Raw genomic sequence first — 27,993 nt, 5'->3', positions numbered from 1 at the left:
TTTATTAAAACATGTTGAAATGATTGGACATAGCCTGTTGAACCAAGACCTAACACCGTGTATATTACTTAATAATTAAATGAATAAAGCCATATTTTCTTATGGATCTGTCAGTAATTTCAAGTGAAATCATTTTTCAACAGGCAAACAGACAAAAGCAAATTTCCTTCAAAGAAAAATTGCATGTTCTGTACATTAAAAGAATAAAGCAGGTCCCTTCAGAAACTCAACATTTTCAACAGGCAAACAGCAAAAAATGTAATTGTTTTGAAAAACTAAACATACATACACTAATACATACATTAAAGTGCATGCATTATCAACTGAAAATGCTCATTTTGTGAAAAAAAAAAAAAAAAAAAAAAAGCATATACCTATGTCTTGAATTTGGAAAAGAAATCATATTTTATAAGGGTTCAGTGAATGCGCATATAAACTGGTGGGCTTGGCACCTCGAAAAAGGTTAAGAATCACTGGTTTAAAGTAACAAACGAATGGCCAGACAACCTCCTTTAGGATTTCTTGCTAAAGAACAGAGTTCATGGTTCCATCATCCGACTAAATGCATTCAAATTTGAATTTGGAACGTAACAAAATATGAAAAAAATTCAAGCTTTTGCAAAGCAGTAAAGACATAAAACAGAAGGTTAAAAACAAAAATCTCATTTCTCTTTCAGAAAAAGCAAATGATTTTTATTCGCCTCACATCGTCTCCTGTATTGTTTACGAACACCAGACCAGTCCTCTGTGAAAACAAGCTCATTGAGGCTGAGCAATGCGCTCCACAGAAATGATCACACGTCTGAATCTGCTGTGTCTGGCTGTTTAATGTCCCTGCAGTGCCGTTGCAAACATATTCCGTCACGTTTCCCATAAGCCCACACTTATAGGTAGGTGACATCCCAGTGGCATCACGCTCAGCCGTGCAGATTCTCCGCATCGCTCCACATTTGGCGTAGTCTCCTAGGATATGTGGGCCGCTAATATGCAAATGACTTCACGGTGGCTAACGAAATATTGTACCGTCAACCTAACTGCATCATCTGGCTCCAAAAGAGACCTTGTCAAAGTACGCAAAGAACGTTACCGACTGGTTGGTTGGCATCTCAACCAGGTCATCCTCAAATCAGAGTTAATTCATTGAAGGATGAGACTTCAGACAAGCCAGCTTGTGTTTTTATTCTCCTGGCTGACAGTAAGGAAGTGATGTCGCTTCCTTCGCAGAAATGATTGAGCTGGATGGGGACGAAGAGAGGATCTCATCGCAGGGACGATATGCAGAGAGGGACATCGTTCAGGTATAGAGTATTCCCGACTAGGAAATGTGAAATTTGAGATTAAAGTAGCAGTGTGACTTTTATGAAAAAAATGAAAAATTCTTACATATTTACTGAAACGGTCACCATGTCGTGAGACAGCTCCTCTTCCTTTTCCCAATGCCAACTAGAAACAACCAATCAGAGCCAGGAGGCGGGTCTTTGCGCTGTCACTCATTTTCTGTGTGGCACTATCTCATATCATATTGTCACGACATGGTGACTGTTTTGACAAATAGGTAAGAAACATATTTTTCATAAAAGTTACCTAGTGTAGCTATAATGGAACAGATCGTGGTGGTTGACTCTGTGTTCTGCCTTTTGCCCACTTAATTTCCACCTTTCATATCTCATTTTTTCGCTTCTTTTCCTCGTTAGTTTGTTCCTTTCAGAGACTACATCGACCGGCGAGGAAACCACATCCTGAGCATGGCTCGTCTGGCTAAAGAAGTGCTCGCCGAAATCCCCGACCAGTTTCTCTCCTACATGAGGACCCGAGGGATCAAACCCGGCCCCCAGCCGCCACCTTACACTCCGTGTCCGCCCCCGGCCGTCCACCCGCTCCACACCAGACGGGTAAGCCGGATCTGAAGGGCCGAGGCCCCCCGACCCTCCCCATCGGCTTGGCCAGCTTTTACCGGAATCTTCTCTTTGAGCTTCCTTTTCTCGCTATAGTCTTCACTGGAAGCCTGTGAGCACACGGTGAACTTCACCCGCTGTCTCACGTTGCACTATCAGGAATGTTTGGCTGCAGCGTGTAGCCCTGACTTGGGGATGCTTCCATGATTTCAGCGACAGGACTTTGTGCTCGGGTACTTTTGAAGGTCGTGGCGGTTGGAAATTGATGGGTTTCCAACCAGAGAAAATCCAACGAAGAGGAGAAGGAACAGGACGTCCGGAAAAGGTCCGAACTAGTGACAAACACTGTCCGCTCCTCTTTGTTCTTCTGCATTCGCTTCCTGAACCTCCTGAACACAAAATCTCTTGATACTTCAATGTTTACATGAGGAAAGCAGAGGGGTTTTTTTTTTCAGGTGATAAACAATTTATACCGATCAATGTGAAAACCTTTCAGAGTCATATTTTTCACCTGCAGAACCAAGACGTTGTGAATTTAAAAACATTTAGGCCGTGGTGCCATTTTCGTTTCCCACTACATGTACAGCAATTATACTCTGTTTCCTTTTACATGAATATAGCATGTTTTAGTGTAGACGAAGCATGCAATGTCGTCTCACACTCAGGGCTTGTTCCCGTCGCACCGCCGCCAACGCTGCTACGCTCCGCCGCAGACGAACCCGTCACCACCTGAGATCTTCCGTCCTTCCGCTCCGCCCACCTCGGCTCCAGCAGGCAGCGGCGCTCCCTGGGGGTCGGGTCAAATCAAAATGCAGCAGGGACTCCATCCAGCCTTACTGTTAGCGTCAGCAAACATTCACTGGCATCGTCCCCTCTGCACCACGGCTTCTGGAAATGAGGATCTCCAAGCCCAGCAGTCAAAAACACACACACACACACACACACCTCTCATTACAGAGTCTCTGGCTGTGAGCTGTGATCTTCAGCGCCGGTATTTTGGTGAAAATAAGTCTGCACTTCAGAGGCATGGCTGTGTTTTGGTTACGTCTCTCTACCTCTTACTTTACTCTGTACAAAATGTAAATGTCATTTCTTTTCTTGTGAACAAGTCTTGTGAGTTATATTAGTTAAAGACGCAGTCTGTCAGTTTTATTTTTAAAAAATGCTTTCTGTTTTTCACATATTTATTGAAACTGTCACGGTGTTGTGACAATTTATTTTGAGAAAGATAATCTGAACACATCGACCTCCTCCACCTCCTCCCTGAGCTGCTGTTGCTGTCTGAAGAAATGCAGCGCTCCCCACCAAAAACAACCAATCAGAGCCAGGAGGCGGGTCTTAGTGTTGTCACTCATGCTCATGTACTCACTGCTAAACGGGCTAATGGCAGAGAAACAAGTTACCGTTACAGAAAAACAGTTCATCCGCTGTCATTGGTGGCCATGCTAACTAGCATTAGCCTTCGCTACTTTATTGTAGCAGATAGAAAATGGGGAGAGAGAAGAGTATGATCATTAGGATGATTGACAGCACTAATCCCCGCCTCCTGGCTCCGATTGGTTGTTTTTAGTTCGCACTAGAGGAGGAGGAGGCGGAGGAGCTTAATTTTTTGATTTCATAATCTGCCTCTTTCTATGCTGCCGCGAAATGGTGACAGTTTCAATAAATATGTAAGCAACTATTTTCATAAAAGTTACGTATTGCAGCTTTAACCAGGAACACGGTTATTGCCAAATTCTCTAAAACCTCTCATGCCAATGTGTTTGCAATCAGAGCAGGCATCAACACACGGTAAAGAACTGATAACCAGCCAACGAAACTCAAACTCCTTATCCAGAGGGAAGTCACGCAGCGCTCCGTGAAAAGGTTTTCACTTTCATTTCAAATTTAAACGTTTAAATGATCAGATAGACTTTAATATCAGGCAAAGATAACCCGAGTAATTAGAAAATTGTGTTATTTTCAAATGATGCAATCCTTCATTAAGTGAAAAACATTATCCCGGCCCAATGCGAAAAAATAATTGCACCCTAAAACTAGTAATTGGTTGCGGCAACACCTGGCGTCAAGCCTCTGTAATAACTGGCTGCATGTCTGCCTCAGTGCTGTGAAGGAAATGTACATAAAACTGTCCTGTTAAAGCAACAAACGGACTTCCAGACAACCTCCTTAAGGATTTCTTGCTAAAGATCTTGGTTCCATCATCAGAGGCCCGGAAGCAGCAAAGTAGGACAAAACCCTCCATCATGAGCGTCTGATGTTCTGCTTCTGAAATGCTGTCAGTTTTAAGCGGGTCTTCTCTGCGAGCGTAGGTTTTAGGTTTGGATATGTTGTTTTTGAAGTGTTTGCTCAGGTTATTTTTGCCTGACGTTGAAATTAGTCTGACGAGCCTCAAGGAGGCGTCTACCTAAAGCTGATGTGCCAATGTCAAACTTTTAAAGAGGAGTGAAACAAGTTAAAGTGACTCGATTCAAGTTGTTTAAAAAAAGAAAAAAGTCCCAAAATCCTAACAAAAATTTTTAAAAACTTTAAATTGGAGAAAATCTGTCAGTGGGTTTTTATAAACCAGCGTTTACACTTTTTTTTGGCTGCCATGTCAGCAATTATAACTATTTGGAGCCAGAAATCTGAGGGGCGAAAACAGCACTTAACACCCAGAGAAAGAGGTGTCAACATGTTCTTTGATTTTTTTATTCTTATTTTCTTCTTCTAAATATAAAATAAAGGAAGCATCGCGAGGTCAGCTGAACTACGGCAGCGTGGGAAACACAGACTGCGTCACATTTGTCCTGACCGGACCCTGCCTTACGTAACAGCAGGAACTTTCCGAAGCGTGGAAACGCACCTCCTGTTGCCCTTTCGTGTTGTAACTGTTCGTCTCAATGGATCGTTTTCTTCAAGGCCGTTCTGTGTTTCACGTGGTCAGGCAGGAGCGACCTGTGAAGTGATGCTTGGACATCAGAGGCCTTCAGGCCAGCTGTGGCAATCAGAACTTGTCCAGATGTTCGGTCCTGTTCGCCACCTCCGCTTTTCATTCCCTCTCCTCCTGAACACCAACATGGTTTGGGAGGGAAAAAAAAAACAATCGTCTTTTGTTTGGTTGAAATTTACTGGCAGATTTTCCCCAACGACGACCAAACAATGCATTCTAAATGTTTTTTAAACCCCCTGTAAGCTTCGTGACAGCAGCAGCGCTCCACTCAGATTCAGACAGTTACAGCGGACTCCTGCTTTACCTTGTCCAACAGGAGATTATGTCAGTGGAAATCTCTTATCTGTGGCACTGCCGGCACAAATGTTTGGGTAAAACATATCACACTGGTAGCTTTAATGCTTTAATGTCTCTGTGCATCAGAAGCACTTCTGTATTTAGGAGTGAAGGGCACATTGAGCAGCTCTGGGTCAATATGAGCCTCCATCTTGCACGCGCACACAGGCCTGTCACAATTACTAATTTTGCTGGATGATAAATTGTTCCAGAAGTGACTTAGTGCTGTGATTGGCAGGTTTGCTAAGAACCGTTTAAATCCCAAAGTTACGTCAAAAAACAAACGTTTTTGCAATCAGATGTTAGCACAAAGCTTTACAGCTGGCATGTCTGTTGACCCAATAAACGGATAAAAGTCAGCTCGCTGCTGGGATAGATAAGTTTGTTTATAACTAGCAAACCTCAAAGTTTCCACAGAATTCAGCTGGTAATTAGTCTGGTTTTTTTTTCCCAGCTGCTCCACTGTTGTGTTTAACTGAAAAGCCGTATTTTCAAAAGATTGCAAAGAGTTTGTGAGAACGTCACACTCCTCTACTACTATACCTAAAATAAACAAAATTGAATCGGATGCTATTGCACTAGCAGTTCTAGTGAGAGCCGCAACACACCATTTAATCAGTTGGCTTCAAAATGTCTTTTACTGCCATAAAAGTGATATTTTTACTCAAATGTTTACCGGCCCATGTGGACCTGGAGAACTTTCGATGTTTTTTTTTGGTCTGGGTAACCCACTGAGATCCACTGTCGCTGTTTGATCCCCGGCCACAAGACGTGAGCCGCGACATTTTCCACAAGAGGTCAGGGTTCATGATCAAAGCCAAGTGGTTCAGGTAATTGCACTGTCACTTTTAGACAGGTCCGGCCGTGTCACTGCGCCGCCGCGGTTTGAAATCCTCGCAAAGCACAAACATTGTCCTCCCAATCAGTCATCAAACTCGTTCATACAGAGCGCTGTCTTTCTCTATGTAAATGTGTGAACTAAGGTTTTCCTGTGTATTTGTGTACCGTATACTGTACAGTAGATTTGAACCTGTGTCTTTAGGGCCCTATTCAGTCAAGGAATCTTATATAAAGAATGTTTACAGCAACTTTTTAAACTCACGCCTCAAAATCACAGTATACTTCTTGGCTGATGATGTTTTCATTTGAACATCTGGTTATTAACTGCTTCTAAAACATTTTTCTGAGATATTTATACACCTGTACAGAGTTCTGCCTTTGTGTGTGTGTGTGTGTGTGTGTGTGTGTGTGTGTGTGTGCGTGCGTGCGTGCGTGCGTGCGTGCGTGCATGTGTGTGTGTGTGTGTGTGTGTGCGTGCGTGCGTGTGTGTGCGTGTGTGTGTGTGTATAGGTCAAAACTGTTAGTGAGATGCTGCTTCTATACTGCTCATATAATGGAATTACATTTTATACGGGAGGCCTGTAATCATATTTAAATCATGACTAACAGGCCTTATCAATGTTTCTGCAGACGTTATTCATATTTAAATCATGAACGACAGGCCTGTATTTTTATAAACATAAACGGTTAGAGAACGGTGTATGTTTTACGTGTTAGAAAAATCAACCTTATGAAAAAAAAAACAAAAAAACACTCTGTAGCAATGTTATTTCTGCCAAATTTAACATGCTGTTCAAGTGTAGCGTCTCAATCCCAGAAAAAAACAAAACAACAACAACAGCTTGTTCAGTTCTGACTGAATAGGGTTCCTCCCTGGGGTCACGGGGGTTGAAGGTCGTGGTGTTTTGTCCTGGCTGGGATCTGTTGTACAAAAGTGTGAATGTGGAACTGCACAATGTAGCACTGCGGTCTCGCTCCGTGACTGGAGGAGCAGGCAGGAAGTCTTTTACATGTAAATACTGTGGAAGCTCGACTCGCATCAGACCGCCGCCGCACTCTGTGACCGCCGCGCCGACCGGTCCAAAACGAAAGGCGCCGCCTCTGGTTTACTTATCTTGACAGCAGGCCTTCTGCGTCTCACACCCACTCAAAACATCCAGGACGTGTATTTATATATGAAACATGCATGACACTGACATAACATCACGCCTGAGTGATGACGAAGAGTTTCTGTGAGTGAAAAACTGTTTTTTGTTTTGTTTTGTTTTGGTATTTTAAATGCTTGAAGCTTTTACAATAATCTGGTCTTTGTTCTGTTATTGCAAACGTAAGGACAGCTTGTAACGGGGGAAGGTTCATGGTTTCGATGCGCGTCAAACAATCCTGACACGGACCACATTGTCTTCTTACTGGTTGGATTTTAAATAAAATGTCAAAAGAACATCATGACTTAATAGAAATTAAGGGATTTTTTTAAGGGAACCTTTAACAATACGACCTTCGTTGCCTAACGTTGACATTCCGCTTTATTCTCATTTCCCTTAAGTGGACCGCCTGGGATTTTTCCCATTCAGTTTGATTTGGGGGGGAGGAATCCTCCAAAGGTGAGGAAAAAATTATTAAAATTATATCTTAATACATTTTTTTCATCAGTAATTTTCATTTCTATTTCTTTTTTTTCCATTCATTATTATAAAACATAATTTCAAAAGATTTATTGAAACACTATTTGACATGTTCTTCTTTCCGATTGGGATGATTCTCCAATTTACTCCAGCTGCTTTGCTCCTCTGGCAACTGGCGCAAAATGGACAAGAACTCATGGCCGACTGAAACACGTCATCGAATGTGTCATATTGTTTAAGGTTCCTTTTAAAAAATAACCAAATCCCACAAAATATTAAAATGTTTATGCACATCAGGTTATTCTCCTGTGCAGCACAAATATCACACAGAGTTAGGACAAAGTAGGAAGGAACCCCAACATAAAGTGTCTTATTGGGAAACTCTCTCGCCCCTCTGTGCCTACATATCAGCCTCTCTGGGCCTTTGGCAGCGACTCCACAGCAATCTCTGCTGGAGGGAACGCAGATCTTCCTAAAGATGTTCCCCTCATGACAGAGAGCGCTGGAAACCGGAGCTCAGCCGGGCCGACGCGGCGCCACCGGCTGAGCTCTGGGAAACACGAAAACCTGCAACGTTATCACGGAGGTCATTGATAATGCCGTTTAGAAATCAAATTACTGATTTACTACAAAGTAGAACTACATTCCAGATGTGTTATTAGAGATGCTCCTTGTTTATATGAAATATCCTTTTTGTTGAGTTTTTTTGGGGGTTGTGGGGTTTTCACCTGCAGGATGAGGAGGAGCAGTTATTTAAACGGCACTTTGACGTGAGAGTAGATCCATGTGGGGACTGGAGTCAACGTTGGGGACAGTTAAAGTATTTACAGTGCAGGAGATTGTCGAAATCACACACCGTCAGACCAGCATGGAATAAGCGTACCACGAAATATTGAAACCAGACACTTACATACTGAATAAAAAAACTTTTTTTTTTCTTCATTTCTGAAGTTAAATCAGATCAAACTTTTCTCGTTTTAGCTTAGTTGGAATTACCAAAATTATTTCTATTTGCAAAATGCCAGAAAACTTAAGAAGGTCTTTTTGGGGGGGCGGAATAAAAAAAAAAAAAAAAAAGGTTTACATACGTTCGGCCGGTGTTGGAGATAACAGACTTAAACTGTGCAGCTTGGGTCAAACCTACAAACTTCTGACAGGTTGACCTAACTGTCATCACACTAAAACCAAATCAAGTTAAAACTTTTGAATTCAAGGATATAACATTACAAAAGGCATCTCTAAAAACTATTCTTGCAAGATTTTCTGGCATTTAACAAATGGAAATAATTTTGGTCTGATTGAACTTGAGACACTGAAGGGGGAAAATAAAGTGACTGTATTTTTATTCAGTTCTCTGGTTCTGGCTGTATTTACACTTTCTGACTGAGTCTGCTGAGAGCCGGCCATCAGAACGCCCAGCGATCTTCACACATGTAACATAAACTGTAAATTATTATATCGGACAAAGTGGTTTGTTTGAATGCCTGTGATGAATATTCTGTTATAATAACCTGGCGTGTTATTCTAGCATGTACCAAGTTTGCATGTGTTGGATTTTATTTTATTATTATTATTATTATTATTTATTTATTTATTTAGCAGACAGGATACACCGGTAGGTCGAAGCAACCATTAATTGCACTTTGTGTTATTTCAAGGACTTGTTTGCCTTAAGTAGCTCACTGATCAATCTGGGAATCATGCAATGCCTTCAGATGTTCTATTTAAATAATCAATATTCTCTTTTTCTTTCTTTTTTTAACTCCACCGAAACATAGCCAGAGTTAGTCATGAAGTAAAACAATAAAACCAACGTTTTGTTGAAAGTTATTTTTGTAGCAGGTCCTAAATTTGAACAATTTACAATGTTTTTTTTTCTTTTTTTTTTTTTTTTTTTGTGCATGATGTTACCACACAAGAAAAAATAAAAGAAAACGTTTATTCCTATAAACTCCTTCAAATGAGGAGTTAAGAGATTACAAGACTGCACAGATTTCAGAGGAACAACAAAAGCCAAAAGCAACTGATTATTTTAAAAGACCGTATCTGTAAGAATTATAATATTTGAATAAATATTCATATGATACGTCTTGTTGTGGTGTTTGTGTTTCTGTGGCTGAAAATGGAAAAAAAAAAAAAGAAAAGCAATCTCCTTTGGGCTCCTTTGGTAACTTTGCAACATGCTGTGAAAAAAATATTTACACTTCCAGATTTCTCTTGCGGTTTATTATTATTATTATCGTTATTATTATTTTTGCTCGCTTTTTGGTGTTCCAGGTCATCAAACTGCAATGAAAAATATTTTGATAAGAAAATTTCCTTGACAATAAATTCTCATAAGTTATTGCGATAAACGATGATATTGATGTAACGGTAATGGCACTGTAATGCAAGAACACATTCTCAAGGATCAATAAACCTTAAATTCGAGTGAAAAAATAACACTGGGACTGGAAAAACGTTTTAAACATCCAAAATAATTCAACAAAACGATAAAAACCACGTTAATTATGAAGTCCCTGTAAATAAAGTTGCCTTTCATAAAAAGGGCTGGTTGAGACCAAAGGACCAGACTGAAGACTTTTATCATCCAGATTTTGGTAGAAAGAGAGAAAAGAGAAAACGATGCATCACGCAAATTGCAATTGAGTTTTTAAATTCATCCTGAAACGGAACAACACAAAGATCCCCGAGGGACTCCTAAAGCAATTTCTCTTAACAAACGAAATTTGAAATCTAAACTTTGGATTTGCTCAGGTTATCTATCTGATACTAAATCTTATTTGCTCATCAGAATAATTGTGAGGGGACAAATGCTTCTAAAAGCACAGAAATCTTTGGCTCCTGCAGCCGCTGGCGATCTGCAAAAACCTAAAAATAAGAGACGTTCTCAGTCCTGATGGACGCCTGTGTTGATTGACGCAGCCAGCCAGTGGCTTTTAAAGCAGAGCCAAATTACTGGGGGAGATTCACACCATTGCACCTCTCCAACACTCATCTCAAGATGAAACCAGTTACAACAGGGTCTCGTTCTAGAAAACAGCCTCTGTCTGCCCGACTCTTCAGGGAGTCTGTTACACTTCTTAAAGACAGAAATGGCCGCATGTAACCGCTGAGCCGCCCATTAAATATTCAAGCTAGTTTGAAATTAGGACTTTAATAAATGAATGAATGACATGGTAAAACTTTGAACAATAAACCCCTTTTTTTCTTTCTTATGACAGACAGAAATTATTGAAATTTATTTTTGTCCTTTTGTAAGTTTAGCACCTCATAATACATACAGGCCTTCTTTTGACATGTTTGAGTGAACTTTTTTATTTATCACATACTAATATGTCATATTCGTATAACATGGTGGAAAAGACAGCACCTTGCTGCCAAAGGTACTGTTAATATAGAATAAAATCTGATGTATTCAAAACAATAGTCTCACTTTATTATTACTTGGAAACATTATAAGTCAGAAATCTCCATGGCTCAGGAACTAATAAAAAGTGAGGCTTTAATAGGATTTTTCTGTTTTCTACTTCATGTCAAGGCGTCTAAAGGGGCTTAAGGTTGCTGAGGATTTTAGGTGAAAACAGAAGATTAACAAACACAGAGGAGCCTCTCTCTCTGTGTTTCTCTCTCTCTCTTTACTCTCTTTTTCTTTCTCTATACAGAAAGAGAGCCTCTCTATATAGAGAGAGAGGCTCTCTTTCTCTCTTTTCTCTATCTATATTTCTCTGTCCTCCCAGTGGGGCATGACACTCTCTTTTCTCTCTCTCTTGTCTCTCTCTCTTTCTCTGCCACTAAGATTATGATGCTCAATATGTTTGGTGCCTTATTGTTATTACACCAAAGACATCCACTGGAAACCTCCAATAATGAATGACCACTGGTCTTGATTCATTCGAAAAGTGTTTTTCTGCATGTCGGATTATTATTATTATTATTATTATTATTATTACTTAAAGCAGTTGGGGAGTAATCTGACATGCTAAGCGTGTGGGTTGCTGTGCAACCGGTGACAGTGTGCTAATTACAGCCAGTAAATTTTGCTCCCTTCCTGGTTTGTAGGCTCTTCCACATTTTAATGAGCCCTCGCTGCTATCTGCTCTCCGTGTTTATCTTCACATTACTTTTAACTCCGTGATGAGTTATTGTGCCATTGAGGTCGCCTCCCACTTCAAGCTATATCTGGAAGCTTTAATTGGAATCCTCAACCCAAAGCTGAGCAACATGCTAGGCTAATGTTACACTTTATTGAGGTGCAATGGTACCAACTTTGGACTGAAAAATGTCATATGCAGGCCTGAACCACTGTGATAAAATGCTCATCTGTGCAGTGAACAAAGTGTGAACAAAGTGTGAACAAAGTGTGCAGCGCAAGGTTCTGCAGGCCAAATGGAAAAAGCGACACCCAGATTTTCACAATAAATGCTTTTCATTCATTTTTATTTTTCCACCGGCACAAACTCCCCAAACATCAACAAAAGATTCAAAGCAACAAGAATGTTTCTGATGAGGGAATAACATTACGGCATGCTGAACAGCTAAACAGAAAAAAAAGTCAATTTCCCGTATTTACCTGACAAAATGAACTTCTAAAATGTTTTTATTATTATTATTATTTTAAAAAGGCCTCTCGTTGCTTTCCGTCTTCGACACAAACAGAAAACCATATATTTTTGTCATTCCTCACTCCTCTGGTGCTCCCCATGTCTCACCGTTATCCCATAGCACCAGCTGCTTGGAGGCTCTGAAGCAATAAAGCGGACCTGAACGAGCTCAGCATGACTCTAATACCAGCCAGGCTGATGCAGGGGGGCCTGGCGCTTCTCAGAGCGCATGTTTCCCATCCGCTTTATTTCCCCTGTCGTCGCTCCCAAGCTCATCAACCTGCGAGCAACTCCACGTTAAAAAAAACAAAACAACAACAAAAACGCTTTGTGATGAGTAGTGGAGGACGGACTGATATTTGAAAAGATATACATGAGTTAAAATCGATGACATGCACCTGTAGGACATTTGCGGCCGTTCAGGAGTGAGATCCGCCTGACATGCGCAGGGTGAACATGAAACGTCTCTGTTTGCTATTCTTAGGCATGGAAAGGGGCCCTGGTGCTAAAAATAGGCAGATCATCCCCAACTCTTCCCCCCGTGCTGTCAGTCTATTTTTACACCAGCTGAGGCCTTCCCAGGCTATGGCAGTCTTTTCTTAGATTATTACATAATAAATATGAGGCGGCGCTGCGAGTCAGGAGCAGAAGAAGTGCTCTGTCAGGCAGTCGAGGGTGAAACGCTCAGCTCTGGTCGGAACAAAGATTCAGTAAGCGCATTAATGTCAAAGAGGAACTGTTTAGAGTCAGTTATCACAACGAGGAACCAGCGATCAAACCTGAAATCTGGGAGTAGTGATTGACTCCCACCTGAGCCTTCAGAGCCACATAAAGACAGTTACAAAGTTGGCCTTCTATCACCTGAAGAACATTCGTAGGAGTAAAGACGTAATGTTTCAGCGAGCTCTAGAGAAACTCATCTTCAGTCGCCTGTGTTGCTGTGACAGTGTCCTCACAGGTCTGCCCAACGAGTCAATCCGTTCAGCTGATCCAGAACGCTGCTGCTGCACTAAAACAGAAAGACAGAGAGCAAAACGATGGAGATGCTGCACTTTGTGACATCATCATTGCCTGTTCCCAGTAATATGGAGCGTTCCCTTTTCGGTCCTGCCAGCAAAACAATCCCAGGTAAAGGAATATTTTCAGATCCTAGACACTATTCGCAATTCTTCCTGTTTGCTTTGCAAGTCTCCTCACCTTTCTGTTTTTTTTTTTTTTTTTTTTTTTACAAAGTCTGACCAGACAGTTGCTGCTAAGAAGAAGTTGCCATCCATCTTGCACATTCCCATTTTTGTCTGTTGAACTTGTTTCTCCTTTCCTAGATGTGCTTCATAACACTTTGCAGAATCTTGAGATTTCAATGGTTGTCAGATGTTCTTTTGGTTGAGCTGCACAACATATCGTGAATATTTCATCATTTAATTCTCAATGTGCACAATGTTTGCGGTGGAGGGGGGGAAGCTTGGTAAAGCAGAAACTCTGTTACCAAGGTACCAAGGCTCTGAGGCGGGGCTTCATCGTCGAAGGCGGAGCTGAGTTCACCCAGGCATTTTGCACAGCTGAATGGTTGCCATGGAGATTAAGGGATTTCTCCTTCATGCATGATAGAGTAAAGGCAACACTCCATATATGTTTTTGATGAGAGAATAACACTGTAGCAAGATGTAAAGCTAAAAAAAAAAATGTTGATTTTACAAAATACCGGCAGTTTAAAAGTGGGATTTATGACAGGAAAGCAGTTTGGATGAAATCCACTATTTCTAATAACGAACCATCCAGAGTTATGGCTGGGCTGCGTTAGCAGCACAAAGTAAATGTAGACTCATAATATTGTAGGGTTGCTGTATAAATATATTTACACATCCACCCAGTTCAAATAAATCATTAAAAGTACAGAACTTTAACACAGCAGGCATGATGATTTAAAAAAAACTAATGTATGTCTGCCTTTAGACGCGAAGGATTTAAAGGCATAATGAACTGATATCCATGAAGAAACGAGGCTGTTAAAACAAAAACATGTCAGCCGGAGTCCTGGCAGAGTTTAACAAGCCGGTGGACAGTCTGTCAGCTCGCTGTCGCTGGAAACGAAGGGAAAATTAATGAGTTAGTCTCCAGGAAGACACAACATCATTAAACGGACGAGGGGGAAAAAACAGTAGCAGTAAACATTACTGTCCAACTATTGAGACAATAATGGTTAGACAACTCTAACTATTACTGTGCAATGTGCACCATAGAGCTGCAACATAGAGCTGCACCATAGAGCTGCAACATAGAGCTGCACCATAGAGCTGCACCATAGAGCTGCAACATAGAGCTGCACCATAGAGCTGCACTATAGAGTTGCACTATAGAGCTGCACCATAGAGCTGCACCATAGAGCTGCACCATAGAGCTGCACCATAGAGCTGCACTATAGAGCTGCAACATAGAGCTGCACCATAGAGCTGCACCATAGAGCTGCACCATAGAGCTGCACCATAGAGCTGCACTATAGAGTTGCACCATAGAGCTGCACTATAGAGCTGCAACATAGAGCTGCACCATAGAGCTGCACCATAGAGCTGCACTATAGAGCTGCACCATAGAGCTGCACCATAGAGCTGCACCATAGAGCTGCAACATAGAGCTGCACCATAGAGCTGCACCATAGAGCTGCACCATAGAGCTGCACCATAGAGCTGCAACATAGAGCTGCACCATAGAGCTGCAACATAGAGCTGCACCATAGAGCTGCACTATAGAGCTGCACCATAGAGCTGCAACATAGAGTTGCACTATAGAGCTGCATCATAGAGCTGCACTATAGAGCTGCAACATAGAGCTGCACTATAGAGCAGCACCATAGAGCTGCACCATAGAGCTGCACTATAGAGCTGCACCATAGAGCTGCACCATAGAGCTGCACTATAGAGTTGCACCATAGAGCTGCACTATAGAGCTGCAACATAGAGCTGCACCATAGACCTGCACCATAGAGCTGCACTATAGAGTTGCACTATAGAGCTGCACCATAGAGCTGCACCATAGAGCTGCAACATAGAGCTGCACCATAGAGCTGCACCATAGAGCTGCACCATAGAGCTGCACCATAGAGCTGCACCATAGAGCTGCACCATAGAGCTGCACTATAGAGCTGCACCATAGAGCTGCACCATAGAGCTGCACTATAGAGTTGCACCATAGAGCTGCACCATAGAGCTGCACCATAGAGCTGCACCATAGAGCTGCACCATAGAGCTGCACCATAGAGCTGCACCATAGAGCTGCACTATAGAGCTGCACTATAGAGCTGCAACATAGAGCTGCACTATAGAGCTGCAACATAGAGCACTATAAGTTGCACTATAGAGCTGCAACATAGAGCTGCACCATAGAGCTGCAACATATGCAATTTTGGGAATTTCCTGGTCTGAATAAGAAGAGGAAGGGGAAAGAGTTTGGAAAAATCTTCCAGACTCTGTTCCTGATCCTCCAGTGAGACATTCCTCGTTTCCTTGGGTTTCCTTCTGTCCTTTTGTTCTTCCTAGTGTCCCTCCTTTTGACTGTCCATCCTCTCCTCTTTTCTCCACTTCCTTCTTTATATATTTCTTTGTCCTCCTTTCCCACCTTCATTCCTTGCTTCCTCCCTTTCTTCCTTCTATCCTGCCTTCTTCCGTTCCTTCATTCTTGCTTCCTTCTTTCTTTCGTCCCCCTTTTTTGCATCCTCCCTTTCTTCCCTTCTTGCGTACTTCACTCCCTCTTCATTGATTCCTTCTTTTCTTGCACCCTTCCTTTTTTCCTTCCTTCTTCCCTTCCTCCCTTATTCTTTCCTTTTCCTCTTCCTAAGTGTAAGCTAAAACATTTAGGAAATGTGTTATTAGTTGAGCATAAATCAGCCAGGTGTTTTCTTTTCTTTCTTTTTTTTTTAAATAAACATTTACTTCAACTAGGCCACAGCTAGAAAATCCTGGAGGAAGTGGAGCCTCCGTTGGTATGACACGAAGCGATGACACGTCGTTGTCATTTTTAAGTCTCTATTATTTCAGTTCTGCTGAACATCTGACACTTGAAGGAGAGCGTGCTCCTCGGCGCCGTCAGCTAATTAATTAAAAGCTGCATGCTAATGTGAGAGCTGAGGGGAGAAAACTGGAGCAGGAATCTGGCAGCTTCGTGTGTCTGATCAGTTAATGATCACATCCAGCTTCATCAGCACTTCAGCTGACAACTATATTCAAAACTACCACTTTGTCAGTGTTCTTGTACGCAGGACAACGGCACGTTTGCATTTTCCTTAAACTTACCAAGTGAAAGCCATCACTCGATGAGAGGCAGTTCACTTGTCCAAGCCAAATGTTGGACTTGCTCATGGCGTTCCATTCACAGTCGTGGAAAAACGTGGGATGCCTAATGAAAGTTTCGGTTCTTCACTGGATTGCGTTTTGAGTCCTTTCCACTCACTGATTAAAAGACGGACAGTGGGCTGAAATTGATCAAATGGTCATATATTAATAAAGTAAAAATATTCTGTTCTTCTCACATACCTCAAGAACACGCTCACTGTCATCATATTTTTTCTGCCTCTGTAAACACGTCCCTGCTGGAGGGCAGAAAGCTGCTGCCAGTGATGATCTCTGGTTTTAGCTGTCAAGTTGTCAACATAAAGCCCTGAATCTTAAAAGTTCTGATACAGAAATGAAAAAGGGATGCAGTGGTTTGCTACTAATTGACAACAAAATAACAAGGTCAGAGAAAAGTCTTAATGGAAAAAAAATAGTGAAGGAGAGGGAAGTAGGTCGGTGATGCTAGCTTGACTTTGACAACTTTAGCATGTAGATATGCTGTGGAATTCAGTGTGTTTCTGTTTAGTTAAAGAAAAAGGCAACAAGCCTAATCCAACACATGTATTTTTGTCCACATGCAACCTATGTCCAACTTTTATGCGGTAGTATGAATGGCCCAACTTTGATCTCTTGACCCCCTAAAAAGTCTTATTTATGCCACTTCCATAGGTGGTACTCAATTGGATCTGGTTGTTTTCAAGTCCAAACAGTCATTTCATTTGACTTTACGTCACTGATGTGAGACATGCATCATATTTCATTCCCCAAAGATTTTCAATGCACATGTATTTGGGCTAAACCAATACTTAAAGCAATGCAGAAGAGCAGAAAAGACTTTGACCAAGTGTCTGCATCCTTTACAGAAGAATTTACCTTAAATTCACGTGTCATTGTTTTATTTTTAGCTGTGGAAATCCATTTGAATTCATGAACAAGTTCATTTCAGGATCTGTAATTAATTGCACTTTAACCAAAGACCATTTATCGACAAATAGAAAGCAACGTTTTGCTGCTAAATTATTGAACAAATATATGTATGAACTCAACAACAAATCTACTGATTGTTTTTAATCTATTGTTTAGGTTATTCAACCATCAGATTGGTTCAAAGTACTAGTATAACCCCTCAACTTTGAAGTATTTCAGGAACTCCTGATTATTCATGGGACTTCTTCAGAGATGTGGACAGCGGACGCTGACATTGGGGACGTCTGTCCTGCTGCATGTTTAGGACAGAGATGTTAGGACAGAGGCTTGAGTAGCTTCAGTGACAGACCAACTCCTTTAGCACAACAACAGTCATTTCCAGCATCCAATCAGATCATTTTTTTGAAAGCAAAAATGAACCCCAGTGGACCAGTGGCTCTGCCGTCCACATTGCTGTTGTTTGTGGATTTACAGCAGAAACACGTGAATATAAACATGAGGCAAATACTTTTTTCACAACTAGTCTTTGCGCATCAGGTGTCACACATGTTTTCAGTGTTATATTTTCACCCCTAAAGTATTTGTTTTGTTTTTGCTTGTTTTTCGAGGATAAATTGTCTTTTTTTTTTTCTTCTTTCTTTTCAAAAAACAAAAAAAACAGCCGTTTGTAGATTTTGGGGGGATTTTAAGCCACTGTAAAACAGAAGAAAAGTGATGGAGTCTGTGTGACCCCTGGTGGACAAAACTCCGAGAAACGATGCTGGGTTAAGGTTCACCACGTTGCTCATTCTGCACCACAACAGTCTGGTTTGCAAAGTTGCATTCAACACGGCTGCCAATCAGCACTTTAATCTGAGAGCTCAACCTCTCATCTGTGCATGTATTATACAACAGAGGAAGGTGATGAGAGGAATCAAACCTTTGACACGCAAGTGAGTTATTTTACTAAAGCCCAGCTCTGAGTGTGGAGACAGAATCAGGGGGGGGACAGTTTTCACAGCTGACCCTTTCTGTCATCTGACCGCCAGGCTGGACTGAGGGGAGGATCACATGACCAGGCTCAGTTGGCCAATATATGAGCGAGGCAGCCGCGTCGCCTCCATACACCAAGCAGTGGCATCAAACGGACAGCAGATTGCATTTAAATGGACGAACCACGTCAGGATAAAAGCAGACGCGAGAGGACTGACTGCGAGCCGCCATGTTGCATCGACATCGACACCGTGCACCGCGCGCACAAATCGAGATGCGCAAGTACAGGCGATAAATGATTAATGGTCAATTTTCCGGTGAGTCTCTGAAATATTGAGAGACAGCTCAGGCGTGTAATGCAATGTAAATGGGTCTATTTTTAGCACAGAGGAAGTCATGTGGAACATGCTGTTGGGTGGTGTGTGTGTGTGTGTGTGTGTGTGTGTGTGTGTGTGTGTGTGTGTGTGTGTGTGTGTGTGTGTGTGTGTGTGTGGGGGGGGGTGTAGGAGGTTCTCCACTCTTACTGCTTTTAGAGGCATAAGACATGGGACAAAAGATGGGCAAAAATAAACACTCCACCCACATTTGCATGTTCGGCCACTCTTCATGGGGAGTATTAAACTTTTAGATACACAGAAAGGAAAATGGAATAAATTATTTCCACACTGGGAAACAGATGGAAAGTCCCTGCTCTGAACTGCCACCCTCCTCCAGCCCCCCAGGCCCGCGCATCCCCTGTGGCCTCCTACGCCTACTAAACCTTCTCCTCTCACTTTGCCTCATGAGATTGTTAGAAAGTGAAAGGGAGGGGAAGTGACATGCTAAAACCTCTTTTTAATGATTCTGAGGAGAAGGAGGGGGGTGTTGGCGGAGGATCATGGCAGCTGATGGGGGAGAAAGCAGGCGGTCGCCTCACACCATCCAGCAGATGTTTTCATTAATTCCCAACTCAAAGCAAACTTTGAAGTGGTGGTATTATGAGTTTTCCAGGCACATGATGTCATTTTATAGTTAATTCACTGCTTTGCCTAATGTTACAAAAAAAATGCTGTTTATATCAAATGTCGCTGAAAAAAAAATTTACTTTGTAATTTAACTCCTTGACCTTGGGCCTCTGTCTCTTTAAAAACTCTTGTTCTTTCTGAAGCTCTTCACAACATGGCTCCTCTGTAAACCCTTTAATGGCTTTTTTAAATCAGCGTTTCACTGAGAAGTAGCTGGTACAATGAGCTCAGCAGACTTCACCAGGTGTTTGCTAATTTCTTCTGGCTAGTCTGAAGGAACTGAGTGTGGGAGTCCTGGGGCAGGGCTGCTCTGTGAAGCGGAAGTTCGGAGGTTTTGAAACTGGAGCTCTGAGGAAGAGCTTGAAGGCAGCGTTTGGTCTACCTAGGAGTTTTGCACGAGAGATTAAAATATTCCTTAAACTTTTGCCATTTCTAACTAAGTTCTCCAAAAATGCAGAAAAGTTATTTCACAGTTATGCTTGATTAATGCTTCCAAAAGTTCTAACTCTTTTCAGATCGTTCAGATCTAGAATTGGTACAGATATCAGAAAAGCAAAGATGACTTCCCTGGACTAAAATAAATTTATAGTTATGGTGTTTCTTGATTTCTATGTTTTTAACCCTCCTGGTCTTAGTGTGACGCTCAGCAGGAGAGCAGCAGATGTCACGGTCGGATAGCTGGGGAATGTCCTGTCAGACTTTCAGTTCCCGAAACCGCACACACACAAACACAAAACTAGCAAAAGTGCAACCCCATTGGACCGCGCACAAGGTAAAAAGCTTGTGGGGCTCAAATGACGAGCTCTGTCTCTTAAGATCGTGTGAGAGTTACACCTAATTTTCTTTGCTAACCATTTTATTTTTTCTTCTACCTGAGCTGTGTCCTGCTGTGAGGAAGTTATTTATGCTTCCCAGTCGTGGTTCAGACATCAAATGTCATGACAGAAACAAACTCTTGAAGATTTCTCAGCGTAGATTACTTTCAGTTTATTTGAGTTCATTAATAAAGAGCTATCAGATGTTTTTTTTTTTTAGCTGTTAAAATGTCAGCTCTCAGCATGTTGAAACTAAGGTGTGATTTTCCACCTGAAAAGTGCTCAGTAGGTGCAACTCAGAGATACTGACACTAGGCTCAATAATTACTTTAAATGTTCCTCTGCAGTATCTTTTTTGGGGGGTTGGAGGAGCACGAGGGGAGTGGATGAATTTTATTAAAGCTTGTAACATGAGCCTGGCACTTTATGGTGAAAATCCTTCATGCATTAAATTGTTTGGCTGTTTTGTGCATATAATTAATGAATCTATTCTAATGGAGCAAAAACAATCTTAGTAGTACAAAACCATTCAATCCATTAAAAAGTGTTTCCCCCCCCCAACTTCAGTAACTCACCAAAGTGAAACACATTCTTTATGTTAATTATTTACACAGGCCTTTATTTTGGTTAATTATGACTACTTTAAAAAATAAACACCACATTTATAAATAAATAAAAATGTACGCTGCGCAGTGGAGCAGTTGGTAGCACTGCTGCCCTGCGGCAAGAAGGTCCTGGGTTTGATTCCCAGCCTGAGGTCTTTCTGCACAGAGTTTGCATGTTCTGCGTGTGCATGAGTGGTTCTCTCCAGGTACCAGCATTAACCCCACTAGGGTGCACAGAAAATGAATGGATGGAAATAAAAAAATGTAATACAGAGATATGGAGTGATGAATATATGTTTAATACCTGTCGAAATGTTCTTGATTCAATTTTAAGGCACAGTGTAAATCTGTCTCCCTCTGGTGGCACTAAGGTGTATTGTAACTTTTTTTTCTAGTCAATCTTAGATATTGACAGTTTCCTAAAATAATGACCTAAGTCTCTTTTTTTTTGTCTAAGTCATTTTCTGGCAAAAAAAAAAAAAAAAAAAAAAAAAATGTCATGTTGTGAATATAACGGTGCACTGTTTTAAACTATTTCTAAAGTTTTGATGACAAGTTTTGTAAATTGTAATTGTGGGAGATCACAAATTGTAATTTGTCACTCAGCTCCTTCAGACTAGCCAGCAGCAATTAGCAAACACCTAATGAAACTGTGCATCTGCTGAGGTCATTGTACAAGCTACTTCTCTGAAGGCTGACTTTTTTAGAGACACAGGTCCAATTTCAAGGTGTTAAATTGAGAAGTCAAATTTCTTTTAAGTCTTATTTGATATATGTGACATTTAGAGTACAAAAAAATGAGCAAAAATGGGTTCTATGGAAGAGTTCCAATAGCAAACCTACTGCTGACTAAAATTAACCTGATGTATGGAAGAATTGCCGAAAGTCAAGATCATATTCAATCTGAGTGCAAGATTTCACATCTTTGCTATTAGAACTTGAAATGCTCGCCGTCAAAGCTACGGGTTTCTTTCCAATATATTCTGTTCACACGCAGCTTTGATGCTCCTTGCATATGGGAGGACATGTTCTCACTATATTAATGCCAGTTTAAAAAAAAACTGAAACCTTCAAACCTGGCAAATGACTTTGGGTAACATGGCTCTATCTGCAGCTGGGCAGTGAACAGATAATCCCATGCTTCATCAGCATGTTCCTTTTTCTGTTTTCCAGGCAGCAGATAAGTGTGACTGACAGAGAGGTGTGCCTGTTTCAAGTTTTTTTGTTTTTTTTTTAATGTGGGAACAGACCACCTGAACCACTGTGATAAATAGAGTTTAGATGAGCCGATGCCTCACAGCCTGAACTGTCCAGACAGGATGAAAGGTTTTTGGTTTCTGCTGGTGCTTGTGTCTCTGGCCAGATCTGAGAGGCTCTTCACTGGGTGAGTTTGACATTTACAACTAGCAGTGGAGCTTGTTTTAGCTTTAATTTTACCGTGAACAGAATGTATGAATAAAACTCATCAACAAACTATTAACATATTCATAATAAATAGCTGAATCAACATGCTGTAAGTAGTTCTTAAATTTGACTTTGACACATGCAGTATTAAATATTTTCCAGCCACATAGAATCACTTTATTGCACAATGAAATAACTATGATGACTTTGGTTGTAAAAAAAAAACAAAACAAAAAAAAACAAACAAACAAACAAAAAGAAGCTATATATAGAGCCTATATCATCTTAAAAGAAATGTTGACCTTGTAATTTAACACCTTGACATTGGGCCTCTATCTCTTTAAGAAGCTCCTGCTCTTTTTGCAACTCTGCCTTCAGGAAATCATCACAACATGGCTCCTCTATTAACCCTTTCACAACATTTTTGCCTGTATTGCACTGAGAAGTATCTGGTATAATGAGATCAGCATCTACACAGTGTCGCTGGGTGTTTGCTAATTGCTGCTGGTTAGTCTGTAGGAGTTGAGTGGAGGGCTCTTCTGGATTGTAGAGCAGCAGAAGAAAAAAGTGTGGAAAAGGTTCAGTTTGTCCTCTACTAGCCTAAATATATAGAACGTATCTACAGTGATGTGTTGAACAGTTATTTATTGGTGATCAATAGAGTCAGTCTGCTAACCTACTGTTGATTTGCCACGAGGCAACCATTTAAAAAGACATGAAATTGACTGGATCAGATGTGTTTCAGTGACCAGGTCATCAGAGTCGACGCTCAATTGGAGGAACAGATCAAGCTGCTGCAGATTCTGGAGTCTGAGGAAAAATGGAACGTATGTAAACAAACACTAACACACACATTTCACTCGGTCCAACACAGCCATCCATATTTAGCCTCTCTGTTGGACTTTTTTATGTTTCACCTTTAGGGCGTTAATTCACAGATAAGCTTTTTCTGACTTTTGGGGGGGTTTTAGCTTAATTAATTAATTATCTATTATTCATGCATGAGAGTGTGAGGATTTTCTGAATGGATCATCTGGTATTTGTTTGGGGCCATAAAGTTTGTTCAAAAGAGCATAAAAATTCAGACTGGAAAAAAAAAAACCTTTGAATCTGAAATGTAGTTTTAAATTTCTTTTCAGTTCATTTTTTGTTTTGTTTCAAATTTCTTTTTCTTTTGAACAAACTTTACAGCCCTAACTTAGCTTCATAAAGCACGTCCTCCTAACCACACTTCAAATGGAAAAACAGTAGATCTGTAAGTCAACCCAAGCTGCTGTGCACAAACTACAGCTGACAATCATCTCCTTCCCCCTGACTCTCTGATTCCAGCTGGACTTCTGGCGCCACCCGGTGTCCACGGAGCTTCCTGTTGATGTCCGAGTGCCCCGTGGCCACCTTGGTGCTGTGAAGGAGTACCTGAATGCCCATGGCATCCCTTTCACTGTCATGATTGACGACGTCCAGGTTGGTAGTCCTCAGAGGTCTACTGGTTGACTCGGAGGGTGAAATGGAGTCACCTGTGAGCTCAGCATCGTCTTCCCTGAACATTCAGGAGCTGCTCGATCAGGAGAAAGCTGAGATGAGAGAGAACCAGATCAGGCAGCGCAACACCGGGAACTTCAACTTTGGAGCCTATCATCCTCTGGAGACGGTACGACTCACAAATTGGCAAATCATTTATTTAGGTATTTATTCTTGCTAAAATAAACTCCAAATTCACAATTGTGAACTGCAATCAATGACTTTCATGTCTCCACGATGTGAAGGAGTGGGAAAGTTTCACAGCTGGGGCTGTTGCTGAAATGTTTCCTTTAGATGTCTCCGTGACCATGGAAACTGCTCGTGATTTGTACTTCTTTTTGCATTTTGTCATGTACATCACTCTTTTGTCTCCCTTTAAAAAAACAAAGAACCAAAATCCAATGTGACCACAATCACGTTTCACTGTTCGGTTTGTGTGTTCAGTGTTGGACAGTGTTAGCCAAACATGGCATTTTAACTTTTAGGTTAAAGTTTAATCTCATGTGACCAGAGCGCCTGTTTACTGTGTTCCCTACATGGCTTGAGGAAAACAACAACCTGGACTTTGTTTCGACATCGGCTTTCTTCTTACCAACATTCCAAAATGGTCAGATTTGTTGAGTGAACCTATCGCTGCCCAGTCAACGAGTACACCCATCTGCGCTAGCTCCTTCTGGGTTTCTCTCCTCCTTTAGTGATAAATGTTCTTCTTGTATTGTCTATCACTTCAGGTCAGCGTTCTCAAACACCGGTCTTCAAGGGCCGGCGTCCTACAACTTTCAGATGTGTCCCTGGTCCTAAACACGTGGGTTAAATGGTGAAGCTGCTTCACTAGCACAGTCAAGCTCTACAGAGCTCTGCTAAGAGGCTAAATTTGGAATCAAGTGTGCTGAAGCAGCGAGCCAGCTGAAAGTTGCAGAATACCGGCCACTGAGGACTGGAGTTTGAGATCATTGGTGTATGAAAAATTTGCCTTCACACTGCAAACAAAAAAAACTAACATTTACCATTTATTTTCACCCCCTTTGTTTCCATTTTATTCCCTATTGTAAAGATTGCCTTACCTGCCTTTGTGTGCTATCAAACAGGCTACATGTTTTTCTTGGTCTCAGGTTTTGTTCCATCTTCATACAGATCTACAGCTGGATGGACACACTGGTGGCTCAGTACCCACACCTGGTGACTAAACTGGAAATCGGCAGATCTTATGAGAACAGACCCATGTATGTCCTCAAGGTAGGGAAACTGTTGGCTTTGGTTTCATTAGACAACACAATTAGCTTGCGCAGAGACCCTGAAACAGGGTGTCTGCGCAAGCTAATTCAAATCAACATGTTTGCTAACTTTGTATTTAGTTCAGCACCGGAGGGACCAATCGCCCAGCTATCTGGATGGACTTGGGTATTCACTCCAGGGAGTGGGTGTCTCAGGCCACTGGAGTGTGGACGGCCAACAAGGTACAAAACGCCATTGACGATACGTGGGTCTCTACAAGTCTTGCCTGGTCCATGTGGTGTGTTTATGAATAATTGTGTTAAATCAGTACATTGTGCTCTCACCCAGATCGCCACTGATTATGGTTCTGATGCCTCCCTGACCTCGGTTCTGAACACCATGGACATTTACATGCTTATTGTGGCCAACCCTGATGGTTATGTTTTCTCCCACACCAATGTAAGAAACCACCACTGCTTCAAATGACTTGTTTTTCTGTTAGAATTTAGATTGAGTGTTCCCACAGCTAGTCGTACCTCTCCCTTTTCTCCGTTTTTTAAATAATGGGGGCAGTATTACGAAAAATTTACTTTCTTAAGTTTTATGTCACGTTATTCCCTCATCAAAAACATACCTGGAGTGTTGCCTTGATTCTTTCATGCATATTTGAGAAATCTTTTCATCTCCCGTGGCAACCATTCAGATAGGCAAAACTATGTGGACCTAATCCCACCTTCCTCCTCTGAGCTGCAGGTTCAAAGCTTCCATGCTTCTCTCCACCACGACTCTCCCACTTGGCTCCTTCAGACTGGCCAACAGCGATTATAAACTGTGCATCTACTGAGCTCATTGTACAAGCTACTTCTCAGTGAAATGCTGTTTAAAATGTTATTAAAGGGTTAATAGAGGAGCCTTGTGGCGTTGACGACCTGGAGGTGGAGTTTCATAAAGAGCAGGAGTTTCTTAAAGAGACAGAAACCCAATTTCAAGGCATCAAATTGCAAAGCCAAATTTTGTATCTGAAATACCCAACATTTTTATCACAATTGGGGTAAACAGTTACTTGATTGTGCTATAAAATGGCACCATATCCTTGGAAAATACATTATATTGCCCCTTTAAAGAATTTAATAAAATACTTTATACTCTTAAACTGCTACCCCCAGATAATGTGGAAGAAAATAGATGGATGGACGGACGAACTCTATAGCTATATTTTTAAGTTGACATCAAAAGAGGAATACACACTGACTGGTGCTGTGTGATTTGCAGGACCGGATGTGGCGTAAGACGCGTTCTCCAAACTCAGGCTATCTGTGTGTCGGAGTCGATCCCAACAGGAACTGGGATGCAGGATTTGGTGGTCAGTGATTTTCAGCTACAGCAACATCCGTGAATTCGTTTAACAAAACCAGGATCTGTTTTCAGTCCAGATCAATTATTTTAGTATGGAAATATGTAAGATTACAGCCAAGAGGCTAATTTCCATGCATGTTTCCATCCAAACTTTTGTTTCCAGGCCCCGGTGCCAGTACCTATCCCTGCTCTGATGCCTATCACGGCCCCTTTGCTCACTCTGAGATCGAGGTGAAGAACATTGTGAACCTGATCCAGAGCCACGGCAACTTCAAGTCCTTCATCTCCGTCCACGCCTACTCCCAGCTCCTCATGTACCCGTACGGCTACACCTGCAGGAGCGCTGCTGATCAGGCTGAGCTGGTATGAAATTAGGCTCTAGAGCCATCCAGGAGAGGGAACGCTGAAGATAAACCTTGAACTTACACATTTATGTTGAAAATATTATTTTTAAGGTAATCAAACAAATGTTTGAGGTTGCAAGCTGTGTCGCTTCACATGTCAACTGATCTTAAGCACAGGAATGTGCAAAAGCTAAAAGTTTACTCCACTTAACAACCACCTTAACTTCAGTGTAGTAGTGCAGATATTGTTAGATTTTTTTGTGAATATGTGGATTTTAAAAAATATATTATAGAATGATACACAACTGATTCTACTCCATCATACCTAGCCCTATACTTACAGTCTTTCAGCTGTTAAAATCATACTACGTTTTATAAGACTTGCATTGTTTCTGGCCAATACTTTACACAATTGTACTTTTGTGCACAGGACTCTGTCGCCCGTGCTGCAGTGCAGAAGCTCACGTCCCTCTACGGCACCACATACAAGGTTGGAAACATCTGCAACATCATCTGTAAGTAACACTTTCCCTCAGAGCAACATTTCAAACCCTACTACTAATGTATGATCATGTTTGCCATCTTCTTCTTCTCTTCTTAGATCAAGCCAGTGGTGGGAGCATTGACTGGTCCTATGATGTGGGCATCAAATACTCTTTTGCCTTTGAGCTGAGGGACACTGGTCGCTATGGTTTCATCCTTCCTGCCGATCAGATTATCCCCACTGCCTCCGAGACTTGGTTAGCCCTGAAGCACATCATGGAGTATGTTCGTGATCACCCTTATTAGTGGGCTATTGATTCTGGGACCAATAAAGCTACTTTTCGCCTCAGTTTCTGTTGTGTCTCTGTGTTTTGAGGTTGTATTTAACACATTTGTTATCAGGTTTATGGCACCAGTAGGATGGACGCATGTCAAGGTTTAGGGCTTTGAATCAAAGCCTTCAGTTTTATTTGAATGATTGTGAACACAGAAGTACTTTCAACTTTGAATCACAGTCTCTTTGCCAAGTTTGAAGTTAACTGGGTGAAAGTTCATGACGACATTGAGAAGAAATAAAAGTCCTCTAAATGTGTCTTCTTGACATCTTCATTTTTTTTCCTTAATTCAAACATTTGTTGATGTTCACTATAAGGGACCAAGTGACAGAATTCTGGGTCAGACATGAAGGCAATAAAATGCATCGCTAAGAAACAAAAAGAAAAAATGAATGTAGGAAGATTTAAATGGGAATGTGAGAAAAAAAGAGGATCAGCGATTATGAAAAGCTTTA

The 27,993-nt window shown here is 41.4% G+C and overlaps 2 protein-coding genes across 2 annotated transcripts in view; both read left to right on the top strand.

The window, feature by feature from the left end:
* Positions 1-9,714, top strand: part of LOC129358182 (copine-8-like) — an 82,534-nt gene extending 72,820 nt beyond the window's left edge. Inside the window, exons 19-21 of the mRNA XM_055027062.1 lie at positions 1,225-1,298; positions 1,695-1,892; positions 2,561-9,714. Coding sequence (XP_054883037.1) covers positions 1,225-1,298; positions 1,695-1,892; positions 2,561-3,022 — 734 coding nt within the window. The 3' untranslated portion in view covers positions 3,023-9,714. The remainder of the gene's footprint in view (positions 1-1,224; positions 1,299-1,694; positions 1,893-2,560) is intronic.
* An 11,753-nt stretch (positions 9,715-21,467) lies between these two features.
* Positions 21,468-27,552, top strand: cpa4 (carboxypeptidase A4). The gene is made up of 11 exons (XM_055027074.1): positions 21,468-22,264; positions 23,030-23,111; positions 23,614-23,748; positions 23,837-23,935; positions 24,940-25,041; positions 25,161-25,262; positions 25,369-25,479; positions 26,293-26,383; positions 26,540-26,739; positions 27,151-27,235; positions 27,322-27,552. The coding sequence occupies exons 1-11, from the start codon at positions 22,170-22,172 to the stop codon at positions 27,507-27,509; spliced, it is 1,290 nt and encodes a 429-aa protein (XP_054883049.1). The 5' UTR covers positions 21,468-22,169; the 3' UTR covers positions 27,510-27,552.
* Positions 27,553-27,993: the final 441 nt, after the last annotated feature.

Source organism: Poeciliopsis prolifica, unplaced genomic scaffold (assembly GCF_027474105.1).
Source record: "Poeciliopsis prolifica strain line A6 unplaced genomic scaffold, Auburn_PproV2 SCAFFOLD001, whole genome shotgun sequence".
Taxonomy (NCBI): Eukaryota; Metazoa; Chordata; class Actinopteri; order Cyprinodontiformes; family Poeciliidae; genus Poeciliopsis; species Poeciliopsis prolifica.
The sequence above is the reverse complement of the archived record's forward strand: the minus strand, read 5'-3'. Positions and strand labels throughout refer to the sequence as shown.